The sequence below is a fragment of the Camelus ferus genome, chromosome 3 (assembly GCF_009834535.1).
Source record: "Camelus ferus isolate YT-003-E chromosome 3, BCGSAC_Cfer_1.0, whole genome shotgun sequence".
Classification (NCBI taxonomy): Eukaryota; Metazoa; Chordata; class Mammalia; order Artiodactyla; family Camelidae; genus Camelus; species Camelus ferus.
The window spans coordinates 5,415,758-5,430,648 of record NC_045698.1 but is presented as its reverse complement, the minus strand read 5'-3'; the positions used below and the strand labels follow the sequence as shown (position 1 = coordinate 5,430,648).

The window sequence follows — 14,891 nt, the reverse complement described above, 5'->3', positions numbered from 1 at the left end:
TTGGTGAGGGTCAGGGATGAGGGCTATCCATCCAAAAACTGTGCAAAAAATTAGGGAAGGGTGAGAACAGGCCTGGAGACACTGGGTGAGGATCTAGGAGACCAGAGTCTTGTGGAGGCAGAGTCAGGATCAGGGAGACAGGCGGACACGGTAGACTGAAGGGATGATGGAGGATGGACCCCCCCACAGACCCCGAGTGCTGGGTGGGTCTCATGTGCTGGTGCCTCTGCGGATCCTCACCAAGGCTGTCGGGAGCTAAGGTCTGGAGGTGGGGTGACTGGGTCAGGTGCCCCACGTGGCCCACAGGAGGGGAGATGAGCTGGAGAGGCCTCTGGGTCAGGGCTGGGATGAGGGCAAAGAGAGTGAGGCACTCGCCTCAGGTGCAGAATTTAAGGGGACACCCAAAAGCTCAAAATCATGAGAAAGAGTACCCTACCGCATGGTTAGAAAATCAACGTTAATGCAGAAGATTCCAGAATGAACTAAAATACTGAAATTTCACCAAAGACAAGGCTGTGAACTGAACTGTGCCCCCCTCGAATTCCTATCTTGAAGTCCTACCCACAAGGTCTCCCTCCCTCCCTCCCTCTCTCTCAAGCCAGGAAGAGCGCCCTCACCAGGAGCCCTGCCCGCAGGGCCTCGATCCGATCCGGGACCTCCAGCTCCGGAGCTCTGACAAAACCAATCTCTGTTGTTTAAGCTGTCCAGCCTGCGGGGTTTAGTACGGCCCTGGGCCGACTCTTGAACCGGGTTCTGACAGGGCTGTGCTGAGCATCTGAGAGCCCGAGGCAACAGAAGATACGTCCCTCCCTGTACACATAATTTTATGTTACTCTTTTAACGGATAATTTTTTCCAGATTATTTAAGGTGTTGAAAAGTATGTTTTCCTCTACTAAAGCCAGGAAAGTAAAAACAGAATTAGTTCTGCTTGGAGTCTAAATAAGATATTTGAAATTAAAATAATGTTGTGCATTTTAATATCTTTATTTTACAAATTCCCAGCAGTTTTTCAACACTTTAACATTCTGGCAATAAAAACCCAACCCTTAAAGATACACAACCCCACGTAAACAGGGGCGCCCGCTTAAGGGAGCTGCTTAGGGCCTGAGATGGGTTCTTCCCAGGTTTACCTTACTGCCTGTTTCTTCTCTTTATCCCTGAAGTAGTGCATTGAAAAATAATCATTGAGTCTGGGATAAACAGATACACACTACTATATATAAAACAGATAACGAGGACCTGCTGTAGAGCACAGGGAACTATATTCAATGTCTCGAAATAAACTATAATAGTAAAGAATCTGAAAATATATGTATGTATAAATGTATGTGTATGTTCAGCTGAATCGCTTTGCTGTACACCTGAAACTAACACTGTACATCAACTACACTTCAATAAAAAATAAAATTAAAAAAAAAGAAAAAATAATAATCTGGGAGCGAACGCCTGAGGAGAGGACATGGAATACATATTACCCTGTTCACTTGGGAAAATACCTGTGTTAACTGTGACGCGGATGTCTCCCGGCCCAGCCTCTGGCCCAGAATATTAAGAGGGAAGAGGACGGTCTCCTGACCTTCGTGGAGGGGCGGCCCTGTTGGAGCAAGCTGCTGCCCCGCCGTGGGCGGTGGGGGTGGGGGGCAAGCTGGGCACGTGGGGGCTGAGCTCGTCCTCCCTTTGGGGGACTCCACCTGCCTACAGCAAGCTGTGCTCTGGAAAGTTCTGTTCCTCTGTGCGGCGCCCACCGCCTCAGCCCCACGGGAGGCGAGCGGGTGCCGGGCAGGGAGCCCACCGTCCTGAGGGGAAAGGCACGTCTTGTTTGTTGACCCACGAGTTCCCAAGCATACACCCACCCACACACTCAGAAACAGAACACAACCTGACACAAAATCCTCAAAAGCCCTAGGTGATGCTCAATTTTCTCCAAATTTCCTTTTCAACCAAATTTCGAGGTGGTCAGCTTGTTTTCCGACCACACTGCTTTAAATCAGAAGACAAGGAGCCCCCCTGTAACGAGTCACCTTTATGTAAACAGCTCTAAGCGACTTTCCTGTGTATTTGTCTGGTGTCGAGCAGCTATGGGATTGGCTGGTTTTTGCCACCTTGTCCGCCAGAGAAAGGAGCTCTGCGAACAGACCCTCGGAAGCCTCCCGGATTCTCATCTTTTCTCATGAGCCCTTAATCCCTGAGGCTGAGCTCGTGCCTGCGACACAGTTGGTGGGTCACTCGCTGCCTGCCTGACCGTTCTGGCTGTGGCTCGGGCGCCCTGTGTGCGGGGCCGGGGCTCAGGCGTGGGCCGCTGTCTGTACCTGGGCGTGCTCCTGGCTGGGCACGGCGCTCAGACCCGTCGCTGCCATGTACGTGCTGCCGATGGTCTTGATCTTCTCAACTCCGCTGAACTTCGGCTTGGACAGCAGCTGGGAAGCAAGGACAATCATCTGGTTACTCCACCGGGTGCCGACCCAAGGCCACGCACGTTCTAGAGGCGTTCCCAAATTCCAGTTTCACAGTAGTGTGAACCTGACATGCCTATTCACCCTTCGACCTTGGGCTTCACTGGGAAAGAGCACTTCACGCACTTCACAAAGAGTGTGCCCTTGGAAGGAACTGCGGTACAATGATTTGCTTCTAATTCACATGAATTACCTTTCAGAATTTGCTACTGAAGGAAATAGGATAAATGATGATGTGGGTGATAATGACCACAAATAAATCTCCCCCTCTGTGTCTGAAAGGCCTAAATATAAAAGCAGGATTCAGTGAGTGGGGTCTTCCTTGCATGGTGACGGTAACGTACGCCCAACTGCAGTGCTGAGGACTGGCTTTCGCTCTCTGGAAACTGGGAGTGGAAGGAACAGAGATCTAGAGTGGCTTCCCCCACCAGCCCTCACCCTAATAACCTTTGTCCCAGTTTCTGGCATCAGTAACCAGCTTCCTACTGGGCTCTTCCCCATCCACTTCGTTAGGGAACGGAGAAAAGGTCAAAATAGAAGCCGTAGGGAAGAGAAAGACTGGGTGGGAGAACACATGAGGGAAACTCTGGAAGATTCTGTGTCTGCTCAGGAGAAGAATGGCATTAACAGAAGGCTGGGAGCATCTTCCTGACCCTTCCTTGGTACCCGGCTTTCAGAGGAGATTCTTTCCAGATCACACGTTAGAGAATCTAAGATAGGTGATAAAGCCCACTGTCACACGTCCCTGAGCCAGGCCAACCTGAACAAACACTGTCACTCACCCCCTGGTACTGGAGAACATTTATTCTACTGAGCGGCAGCTGGAGCAAACGTGCCACCGTTTTCCACTATGAACGGGGCATACGAGTGGAAATGTCTAGTGTCATTACTTCACCAAGAGCCTTGAGTTAACCTCATGGCGACAGCAGCAGTGAGAAATGCACAGGTCCCACAAGACATTTAGAAGGTTGGCCTGAAACCATCATATGACGCAGTTTCATCACTGTATTTCAAAGTTCCACGAATCACGATGAAGCTATGTTCACGGATGTCAATTTTCCTATATTTGCACAATATTGTTAAGAATGGTGTGGTAGCAACATCCTCAAAACCAGAGAGAGGTCTGTTTGTTCTTACTAGAACACGAAATGCGCTGTTGCCTTTGTAGGCAGAAAATTGAACACTGAGAAATGACATCTATTTCAGAATCTAAAACATTCATTTTGTCCCTTCTAAAATACATTTCACCCCATGCCTATTGGTTTTCAATAATAAAGGATGCCACCCACGCCCCCTTTAGGTTGATATCTGACAGACATGCCAATAATCTACTGTGATAAATATATTCATTATCTTTTTACATATAAAGAGATGAGCGAGTATTTTCCTTGGACTTCAAGCCTTTCAAGAAAATCCATGTGCACACTGGGTAGATATTTATTGACCGGATGTTGGTAGTTGTTCCTAGCACTCATGCTAGCTTTAAAAATAGTATGTGTTTGCCTCACCCCAACGACTCAGTGACCTGAACACAGCAAAAAGCTTTAATGCCCAACACCAGAGATTAGGCCAAAAGGCAAGTTTAAGATATTCCAAGATACTGGGCTAACTTCAGGCTTGCCAGCCCACAGGAATGCCAGCGTGTGGGCCTGGGGCTTCCCCCCGCCCATCAAGGGTAACTCTGAAGTACCTACATCATCAAAGTCAGCGATGATCTCGTTGAGGAGCCGGAGACATTCCAAGCCCTCCTTGTTCACGTCTGACTCCGTATAGAACTCTTTGAAATCCGGAATAGAGGCGAACATGACGCAGACGCAGTCGTAGGACTGGTGGTATAACTCCTGCCGGGGGGAGAGGAGAGCTGAGCACCAGGAAACTTTTCAACACACAGGCTCTTCATCCAAGAGTTTCCTTAACTTAGGGCTGGTAAAGGAGTCAGCCAGGGCCCAGTCCCCCGGCCCCACCGCAGTCCCAGGCCATTCTAGACACCAGCCACTGATCACAGGTCAAGGCTTCCAGCGAGCGGGGTGCGGGCTCAGAACCCGCACCCTGCACTCCCCGTTTCCACCTGTTAGTAGGAGGCGCCCCTGCACGTAAACCTCTCTTCTTCCTTCCCTCAGACAATCACAGGAGACCAAAGGCTCCTGGCTTCAGCAAATGACATCCCAACTACTGTACTGAAGTGACTCTTTATGGCTACAGCTTTTGGAGTGAAGGCTTCATGAATTTTCCTTTTTAGTGTCTGCTGAAAGGAGCGGCTAAAACCCACCAAGTTATTTCTTTTTTTTAAAATTGAAGTATAGTTGATTTAACAATGTGGTGTTAATTTCTGGTGTAGATCACACTGATTATTTATATACATGTGTATATATATATATATATTCCTTTTCATATTCTTTCCCATTATAGGCCATTACAAGGCATTGAATATAGTTCCCTGTGCTGTACGGTAGAACCTTGTTTCTCCACTTTATATCTAGTAGTTAGTATCTACAAATCCTAAACTCCCAAGGTATCCCTTCCCACTTTCCTGGTAACCAAAAGTCTGTTTTCTACATCTGTGAGTCTGTCTCTGTTTTGTAAATAAGTTCATTTGTGTCCTCTTTTTTCTTTTTTGATTCCACATATAAGTGGTACATAGCACTTTTCTTTCTCTTTCTGGCTTACAGAAATTTCTGGCTGCACATGGCATTCTTTTACTTTTGCATGGCTGAGTAGTATTCCATTGTAAATACACCACTACTTCCTTATGCAGCCATCTGTCGATGGACACTTAGGCTGTTTCCATGTCTTGGCTGTTGTAAACACCGCTGCCATGAGCACTGGGGTGCAAGTATCCTTCTGAATCAGAGCTTCCTCTGGATGTAAGACCTAGTGAAATTCCTCAGACTACTTACCCACATCGTATTAGACACCAATAATAATGCTCAGGATATCCTTTTGTTTTTAAAAAGAAAGAGGCACACGGCTCTTCGTCCATAGGCATGAGTAAAATTACAGTGTCCATAACTGAAATGGTGTTTCCATGATTTTCCCAACATACAGTGAAACCTTCAAGTTCAGTGGAGATTTCAGAAAGGAAGGGTGGCCATGTGGGCGTGGGGGTCTGCTCTCCCATGGGTGCTGGCTCCTTGGGGCCCTCGCATGGTCTGACATGGGCGGAGTGGCCAGGTGCCAATGTGGGTGCCAGACACCTGGGAAAGGCCCCCCCTACCAGGAAAGTTCTGCTAAACAGGATGGCGACCTCTGAGTGGACGAAAGAACGCTAGTGACTGGCGCTTCCTGTGTGCTGGGCAGAGTGAGGGCATCCACCCTGCGTGAATGTGACCCGTGTGCTCTGCTCTCCAGGGCACTGAGAAGAATCCCTTGGCAGGGAGCGAGCACTGCACTGCACTCCAAGCACCACACTCCGAGGTGTGATGCCCTCTCAGAAGAACCATCCTTCCTCCACCGAGGTCTCAACACACAGCGACCCATGGCAGGTCACGACTACTTCCTGGAAAAGCTAGACTCATCTTCCTCCTGTTCTCAGGGCCAGCCAGCCTGTGACGCCTTCTGCCTCTGCCTCTGCCTCATTGTCGGTATAAGACACATGAGCAATACAATCAAGGTCTTCCTTTTCTACGCTGCTGTCAGCGTGGGTGAGCTGGCTCTCTGTGCAGACCTGCACTTCCTCTCTCTGAAACATTGTCTTTGTGAATGCTCATCTCCTGTGAAAACAGCTGGTGGCACGTGTCATTGCCAAGTTTAGGTTCCAGTGACACTGGCTAAGCCAGGGTGGCAGCGCAACAGGGGAGACAGAAAATCCTAGAAGCCTGTTCTAGTTAAAAATGCCAGTTTCACAGGAGTAGCATGAATGCCAGTGACTTCCCTATTCTTAATGAAAAGAAGGCAAGGATACATATATGCTTTTCCCTGCATTTCCCCAGTGTCTGCTGACGTCAGCCAGAGGGACCCTCTGGGGAACGGTGATGATGTCCAGAACACACACGAAAATCACCAGCCCTGCGTGAGTACCCGCTGCATGGCAGGACATGCACGCTTCCCAGCACTCTCCAAGCACTAACTTGCCCCTGACGGCAAGCCTTTCCTTTTATTCTCAATCTGCAGACAGGGAAACTAGGCACAGAGCAGTCACGTTACTCGCCCAAGGTTGCAGTTATCCCATCTGACTGCAGAGTTCACTTTCACAGATGCTGCACTTGACAGAGCACCCTGCGTCTCCTAGATGAGCAGAGATGTGCTGCCTGGATTTAGGGCAACGGGGGCCTAGATTCACTTGCAGGTCATGTCACTTTGCCCTTCTCCTTTCCCCTGGGGTCGTCAAGAATGTCTGGAGATGAGATAATGAAACGCAAGACTGAACTGGCAGTTTGGACACGCGGGCTGGTTTTAACCACCTGGGGTTCAAGTCCAGTCAAACATCTTCAGGTTGACACTCTCGCATTGTCCTCTGAACTCCTGCCCCAGAACACCTAGGTTGTTGACACTGAAAGGGGTCTGATGCATCATCTCTTTCCATGATCTTCAAATAAGAATGCCTGGGAGAGTCACCAGTGGGGCTTTCAAGGAAATGCGACCCAGGCCTCCCCAGTGACCAGCTGAACCCTGCCCCTGGTGTGGGCTCCAAGCCTGGGCAGCTTTTTGAGATGCTCCATGGGTTATCCTGCTGTGCAGCCTTCATTAAGAACCACAGGACAAACGAGGAAATGGAAGTTCAGGGGAGTTAGAAGACACACCAAGTCTCCTGTTGGCTGAGGGGCCAGGACTAACCTCTGGAGTCCTGGTCTGGCACTCTGCAGGCTCCAAGCGCTGCTGGGGGCTCGGACTGCAGGCTGCAAACCCTCAGAGAAACACCAAGGGTGAGTGGGGATCTCTGAGCCCCTGGTCCCTGGCTCTGGTATTCCACAAGACTGCACTTGAGAATCAGGGGAACCTCACAAATAGGAAGCTTTACAAATTCATTAGAGCCAATGAAACCTGCAGGGCTTAGAGCCCTACCCTAAATAAACTCATGTGAGGTTCCCTCAGGTCTTCGGGTTGGGCTTGGGGCCAGAGAGGACCACAGGCTGATTGGTTGATGACCTGAGCTTCTTTTCTACTTCTAGAGGATCTGAGGGTGGGGGCAGGGCAGGTGGGAAGCCTTTGAGGAGAGTTTGGAATTCAGGGTCTAGCACAGGTGACCTTCATCCGGTGCACAGGTGACTCTCATCCAGCACACAGCTGCCAGGAAGCATTGATGAGCTTTGGAACTGGAAGGAAGCTTAGACGGCATTCAACATTCACTCACATGTAACCATTCTGCCCAAAGAGCTCAAGTAATGGAAGAACAATCACTAAGCAACTGCATTTCTGTGCCCACTGTCCTTTTCAGTTTATTGAGTGGGACTAGTTTTTCCCCAACTCTGGATGAAAACTTGGAACACCGTCATGACACTTCTTGTTCTTCATGGGTAATATGAGTCCCCTCGTCAATAATTTAAGTGTCTAGTCCAACAAGAAGTCAAAAATCAGATCCCGACTGAATGTCTGGCCCTCGACCTCCCCAGCGTGGGCCTGCGGTGGGGGGGGGGGGGTGTCTGCAGGGTGGGAGGGGCAGGGTTGGCTTCTACTCTCTCTCCTCCTCATGCTTCCACCCTGACCCTCCCCAGCTCATTGGCCAGGTTTTCCAAAGCACCCAGGGGTGGAGAACAGAGGAAGAAGGAAGTGTCTGTTGGAGGAGGGAAGTGTCCCATTAACTGCATCATGTTCCCTGGGAACCTAACTCTGGTGAACAATTTCCTGGGTGACTGAAGACTCCTTGTCATTCCCCCCATCCCAGGATTTCTGGCTGAGGTTCCCCTGATGTGGACGATGCACTCCCCGCCTACTCGTGACCTCTCTCTCTGCCCCCAGCTCTCTGGTTAGTCTTCTAGCTTCTCTGCTATGGCCCATTCACCTCTCCAAGCAGCTTTGCAAAACAGTATTTAAAATGACCCCATGCCAACTCTCTCTCTCTTGCTCAATCCCTGGGAACATTCGGTGTGCTTTGCCCTCTAAAACCCTCACAGTCCCATTACATCCCCTCCTGCAGCCCCCAACTCTCTTGTCCTGGACCTTCAATCAGCCCCCGCCCCCTGCATCTCCCACCTGTCAGGAGCTGCCTGTCATCTGTGTCCCCCAGATGGAGCTGATTCCCTAGGACTACACAGGGATCCAAGGTGCAAGGTACACATCCCAAGCTAAGCAGGTCTGGTCCATTTACGAGGTCAGAGGTGAAGGGGTGACTCCCCACAGTCCTGCTAGATGCAGGCTACCTCTCACTACATTCTGTCCAAAATCCACCTTCCAGCCTCTACCCTCCTGGCTCTCGTGTCTCTGAGAGCGAAGGGCTGAGACTTGCACAGTGCTTGCATCTGTAAATTCTGCACGCTGTTGTGCGCCACCTTGGGAATATGAGACCTACTGTCTCTTGGGGTCACAGGCTGACCCACAAAGCCCCACCCCCCACCACGAGCAACTGCCGCGTGCCAGGCTTCACACCAGGTGTCAGGGACACAGAGGACAATTCAAGCCCTGCCTTAAAGAGCTTACACTTTAGCTGGAGAGAGAGAGCAGATAAGAGAACAGGAGAACAAAGTGTGATGAGCGCTGCTGACTCCAGCCGTGGAGATGTCTGCTCTGTGTGCCCTAGGAAACTGCCAGAACCACCGCCAGTGCTCAGGGCTCCAAACTCCAGGGCCAGCGCTTTCTCTTGCTGACTCAGGCCATAGTGAGGAGGCGTTCCCACCTGTCATACTGCCCCCAGGTGGCCTGGGTGCTAACTGCTGGGCACCCCATCCCCAGTTGTCAGCCAATGCCTAGTTTATTCAGGGGAGTCAGATAATTAGAAAGCATTAAAGCATCTCTTAAGACCCATGGTGCTCTAGCCTGGCTCTATAAGGAATGGGTTAAGGGACCCACCTGGGTGCTGGGGGTGGGAGGGTTCGCTGGGAAGGGGAACTGTTTTGGACTTCCCCCGGACCCCAGTGACATCTGCGTCTTGTTCTGATCAAGCCTCAGCTCTCCCGGAATGAGGCTGCCTGGCTCCAAATCACACACAATCCTTTCCCCTGGGGACTCAGCCAAAGGACCAGTGGTGACACAACACAGTCTTTTCAACAAGTGATGAGAGCTAGCTTGGATGTATGCTCAAGGGGCCTCTCAGACACATTTCTGCCAGGACACAGCAGTCCTGGGAGCAGGCTTTGTAAACCAGCAGGCGCCATCTGGGCGCACAGAGCTCTGGCCCCGGGGCGGGAATGGCCTGTGGGCCTGGACCTGGCCACGATGCTCACCCGCTGATGGAGAAGCTTGAGAAAGTTTTGAGTAAAACAAATGCCCTGGGGCAGGAAGAAAGGCACCTGCAAACAGCAGCAGCTCTCTGCCCACAGGCCCGGAACACAGGCGTAGTGAACACCTTTAAATCAAAATAAATATCTTTCTGGAATTATTGTGATCAAATCATTCTTCCCTTCCTACTTCTGAAGGGAAACGAGTTTCCTCTGTATGTGCCTGCAGAGGGCAGGGGAATCAAGAGGACACACCAGAAGGCTCTTTGTTAAAGGTGGGTCCTGCCTGAGGTCATGTGTCACGTTTCCAAGGAATGTTCCAGAAAACCACAGAACGTTCACCTTTACTGGGGGACTGAAAGCTGAGACCCTGTCTACCACATGCTCTAAAAATAACCCTGCTCTGGTCTCTACATTCAGAAGTGGTGAGAACTCAGCCTGCCCCACGGACAAGGAGCTGAGGCGGTGGGTGCTGGCGGGTGCAGATACGGGGCAAAGTGATTATGTCCTTGGCTGTCCACTCTGCTCAGGCCCTGAAATCTGGTGGGAAGATGTCTTCCTTGACAGCTACTGACAAATTCCAGGGCGCAGTGATTCTCAAGTTTTGCGGAAGTCTGGGACACTTGTTCAAACGATAACTAAAACTGAGTGTTTACCGCATGCCAGGAACTCACTGCTCTTAAGACTTTGAGTGAATTACTGCTTTTAAAATTGTTACAGCCTTTGTGAGGATGGGGCCTGAGGTCCCACCGCTAGGAAGTGCTGGGCCTGGGACAAGAGCTTTGCTCTCAGCTGCCAAGAGGGGCCCAGCAGGTGAGGAAGGCCGGCGAGGGCCCAGGAAGGGCACTTTCATGGGTGCCTCAGGCATCCCTTTATTGGCGAAGCCCCACCCCTAGGTGTAAGGACCTCTGTTGTCCCCAGCATCGGTTGTACTCTGCCACACCCAGTTTGGGTCTGGACTCCTCCAGGAATGGTCCCACTCCAGGGACTGCACGTTCAACAGTAAGTAGAACTTCCCCTCCAGGAAGCCTTAGGGGGGTGGGGTAGGGGGAGGAGAGAGAGTTGGGCACATCTATTTGGCTCTGACGCTGCGGGAGAGACCTCAGCACCTTTTAGCTTCAGGAGGCAAAACCTTCAGCCTGCCTGGCCTGGGATCACTGGGTCAGGGAAGAGGGTTCTTCTGCCCAGGGACCAAGCCCACCGTGGACAGGAAGGGGCGACCGAGACAGAAATTAGGCAGCCAGCCCGTCGGGAAGCCAGAGGGATGGGACAGGAGTTTGCTATGCACTCAAAGGAGTCTCTTTATAATAACCTTGTCATAAGTATTTTGGGGAAAATAAAAACCAAAGCAGAAATAAAACCCTCCCTTCTGAGACTCACGGTGGGAGCTCTCAGACCCTTGAGGCAGGGGGCTAGTGACTCTCCTCCTAGGCCCTCTGTGATGGGCTCTCTGCTGCAGCCAGGACTTTCCCACGAGGATCGGAGCGACAGCATCTCCTTCAGGACCTGCGTGCTCTTCAGCGCCTGGAGGGCAACGCTGCCCTGCTGAGCACGCAGGGCCTTGGGGCAGACAGCGGTGCTGCCCCATCATTTTTCAATCCCCAACATTTGCAGTGGCTGCTTGAGTAGCTCCCCACTTCCCAACTCCCAAATATTTCACCCGACCAACAAAAACTGGCAGTAAAATATGGCAAGTCACAGCTCAGGGGAGCTCTGTGTCGTCTGCAGCCCACGGCTGTGCAGAATGAAGACATCACTTGAAGGAGGGTCTCACGGGTCTGATGCCTCCAGTGGAAGGATCAGCGTGTGTCGCTCTCCCCTCCCGAGCGATGTCAGGGCAGCAGCTAGAGAATGCAAACCTAACGCTGCCCAGGGAGTCGAGGGACCCTGAGCAAGACCGGAGACCCCTAGTGTGCTGTTAGGGAACCTGGAGCTGTTTGAGGCAATAAGAGTATGAAAAGCTTTGAAACTGAGCCCCTGTCCATTTTTCTGCAGAGCAGCAGGCTGCCTGGGTCAGGGGTGTGTTTCCTGAATGAAGGAACAAGCCATCTTCACGAGCCACAGCTGGGAGCCCGGTGAATGGTGCTGATGTCTGCGGCGGGAGTCAGTTTAGTGCCTAAAGTCAGGGTCACGTGCACACACAGGCGTGATGTGGTCATGCACCAGGCCCCCAAGGAATTCGCCTCTTTTATCTGACAAATGAGGCAACAGAGTACAGAGCTGGTTTCATCAAAATGTGCTGATTCCTACTCTGTCCCAGAAAAGTTCCCCAACTGCCCGAGCGAGCAGCGAGGTGGAGCCTGGTCCAGGCTGCAAACCCGCTGCGCAGCCCTGCCCCCACTCTGTAGCCATCTGGGTGGTGGCGGGAGCCCACTGGGTGGTGGAGGCTGTAGGAGATGCTGTGCTTGTGTTTTAATTATTAAAATAGCATCACTGATGAGGGAACTTGGAAGGAATGGTCACCTCCGCCTTGGGGCACCCAAGAGTTGTGTTAGTGGCATAAAGGTCACTGGCCTGGTGCACAGTAGGGCCACTCAGTAAGCGGATGAGTCCTGGGTGCTTTGGAGCTAAGCTCCCTGCCAAGTGTGTCCCACCCACGTGGACCTAAGACTCTGGGTCCCGCCCTGTCAAATGCCTGCCTCTGCTGGAGCGACACTTGGTGTGACAGCACCATGTCAATGTCCCACACTCCACCTAAGAATTGCACAAAGAAAGGCACAGTTCTCCTCTGACGGAGGTGGAGGTGGGGCTCATGCCGGGACGCAGCGGCCCCAGTTTCCACGGCAGAAAATGCTGGGATGAGGATTCGCACCCATGCTGTCCACCTCTAGGTTTTACTTTCCATCCTACCTGCCTTTCCGTATGATTTCCCAGGGGGCAACAGTGTTCAGATGCCTGCTTAGAGTAAGTCAAGCAAAAAGGAAAGAACAGAGAGAAACAGAGATTTCCCTGGTCTGGCGAAGGGAGATGTCAGGAGTGGGCAGGGGAGGCTGGCAAGTCCTGAATGGCTGAATGCGGGGCCTTTCAAGGTCTCGAACAAGATGCTTTCTCGGCATCTGGACAGAAGCAGCCCCTTGCAGCCTGGAATGGTCTTTTCCTCCTCCTCCCCAATCTCCCTAGTTTCCAGCACCTTCTTTTCAGGTTCGGAAGTCACCTGCTTACGGTGGGGGCCCTTCTGGACTCCTGCACGTACACAGCCAGAGCCTTTGGAGAAGACAGGATTCCTGCCCTCTCCTGGGGATGTGGCCTTCTTGTCCTGTTCATCTCGTATCCAGGTCCACACCAGCCTGACCACAGGGCAGGGGCAGCATTAGGCACCTGGTGAACTTACAAACCGAACTGACAGCTAGACATATAGACACAGAGAAGCTCTTATTTTGCTAATGAAAACAGATGGCTCCTTCCTAATAGATGCAGTGACTTCTTCATCTGGGACCAGCAGGTAAGTTGCTGAATAAGGTACAGAACGCAGAAAACCCCAGGAAAAGAAACAGGGAAGTGAACAGGCCACAGACAGACCGGCTGGGGCCCCTGGACTGGCTCCCAGGGAGACCAGAGTGATAATGTCCAGCCCCTCACAGTTCACCTGGCACTTTCTACTAATGCCAACTTTACAGAAAAATGCCTAATGCCAACTGCTACAGAAAAATACTGTTGCAAGCCTTCTCGCTCGAGGCTGCTTTGTACATCAGAGTAATCAAGGTTAAGCGTATCTATTAATGAGTTCTGGGTCCCTCATGCACTTGCCATCCTCAGTGAACATTTCCTGAGAACACAGGCTGCACCTCACCCACCTCTGAAACTCCACAGTACCAAACACAGGTCTTTCACTCAAGGGATGTTCAAAGACGCGTTTCTTAAATGAACACAGTCGCACTGTAGATACATCTGCTGACTCTTGTAATTTAGTAACATTAAAGAAAACTCTTGACATTTCATAAGCCATTTCAACATCGAATCGACATGCTAAACTTTCCAACTCTAGTTAAATATCCATTCTTTCAGATGCTCTGTGAAATTCCCATTTCCATCCATTCATTTGATATGCTCTCGTGTGGCTAGCTCCTAAATTCTGTCCCTCTCCTATCTCTGAATTTCTAAGACCCTTAAAAGGCTCTCAGGGAGGTGGTGAGCAGTGAAACTGTGGGGGTGGGGATGCATGGTGTCATTCTGCCTCTTTGGCTTCGATGGCCTGCTGCTAAGGAGCCGTCTTCTCACACCAGGTAGAGGGCGGTGGCCAATTTGGGAACATATCTGGAACCCCAGTGCCTCAAATGCTGCATTCGGAACTTTACATGATGGGGAAGAAAAACTAGGAAGAGTGAATCAGCTTCATGGTTAGAGGTTCAGAGGCCCTTCTAACTCGCATTTTCTTCTGATGTCTATGCGGCCAATCAATGTCCTCCTGCAGACGGACCCATTCAGGCCGATGTCGGACATTTTTAACATCGAGGTGTTTAAAGTGCCACAGGCCTCTGGGTCACTGCCCTCAGCCTCCGCCCCACCCAGCCCACGCCCTTCCCTGGTCACAGCCCCTCCCCACCGACCCCAGGCCCTCCTCGGCCCCGCCTCTCCACTTGCCCCGCCCCTCTACCAGCCCCGCCATTCCCTTCCACTGGCCCCGCCCCCCTTGTCGGCCCCGCCCCTCCCCACCCACTGCGCCTCTCTGACCTCATTCTTCAGGCTCCGGGCCAGGAAGTGCTCAGCCACGTGCGCAGGGAGCACATTCTCCAGCAGCACGCGGTTCAAGTTCTCCATGGTTTCTATCTCCTCCCGCTCTTTTTTGAACTTGTTCTTCCATAAGAAGTCTAACCTACAGTAATATTCATTCTGTTACAAGAGGACACAGAGGTAAAGAAACAATAGGCATCGTGTCCTGCCAGAGAGTGGAGGTTTTAAAGAGTAAATAAAAAGAATGAAATAAAACCTAAAAAAGAACCCCCCCCAAACAGAATTGTCACCCTCCCTGCCAAGCCCTCTGTTCCCCCCAGATCTCTCTCATTCACCCTGTAACATGGATTTGCAAAATGCAAATTAGAGAAAGAACCAGCCTCAGAAACAGAGAAAATAGCTATCCTGGAAGCTTGAAAGCAAAAACAACAGGAAAACTTCTTACATAGTTATGTT

At 51.2% G+C, this 14,891-nt stretch overlaps 1 protein-coding gene across 3 annotated transcripts in view; it reads right to left on the bottom strand.

Moving 5' to 3' along the window:
* The window catches only part of ADCY2 (adenylate cyclase 2), a 379,164-nt gene that overhangs the window by 18,214 nt on the left and 346,059 nt on the right, over positions 1–14,891 (bottom strand). For 2 of the 3 annotated variants that reach the window (XM_032469844.1, XM_032469848.1), the window contains 3 exons: positions 14,436–14,594; positions 4,149–4,295; positions 2,311–2,418 (listed from right to left, as the gene is read on the bottom strand). In XM_032469844.1, coding sequence (XP_032325735.1) covers positions 2,311–2,418; positions 4,149–4,295; positions 14,436–14,594 — 414 coding nt within the window. Of the gene's footprint in view, positions 1–2,310; positions 2,419–4,148; positions 4,296–5,160; positions 14,054–14,435; positions 14,595–14,891 lie in introns of those variants that run through there. The other variant, XM_032469849.1, reaches the window with a different exon arrangement.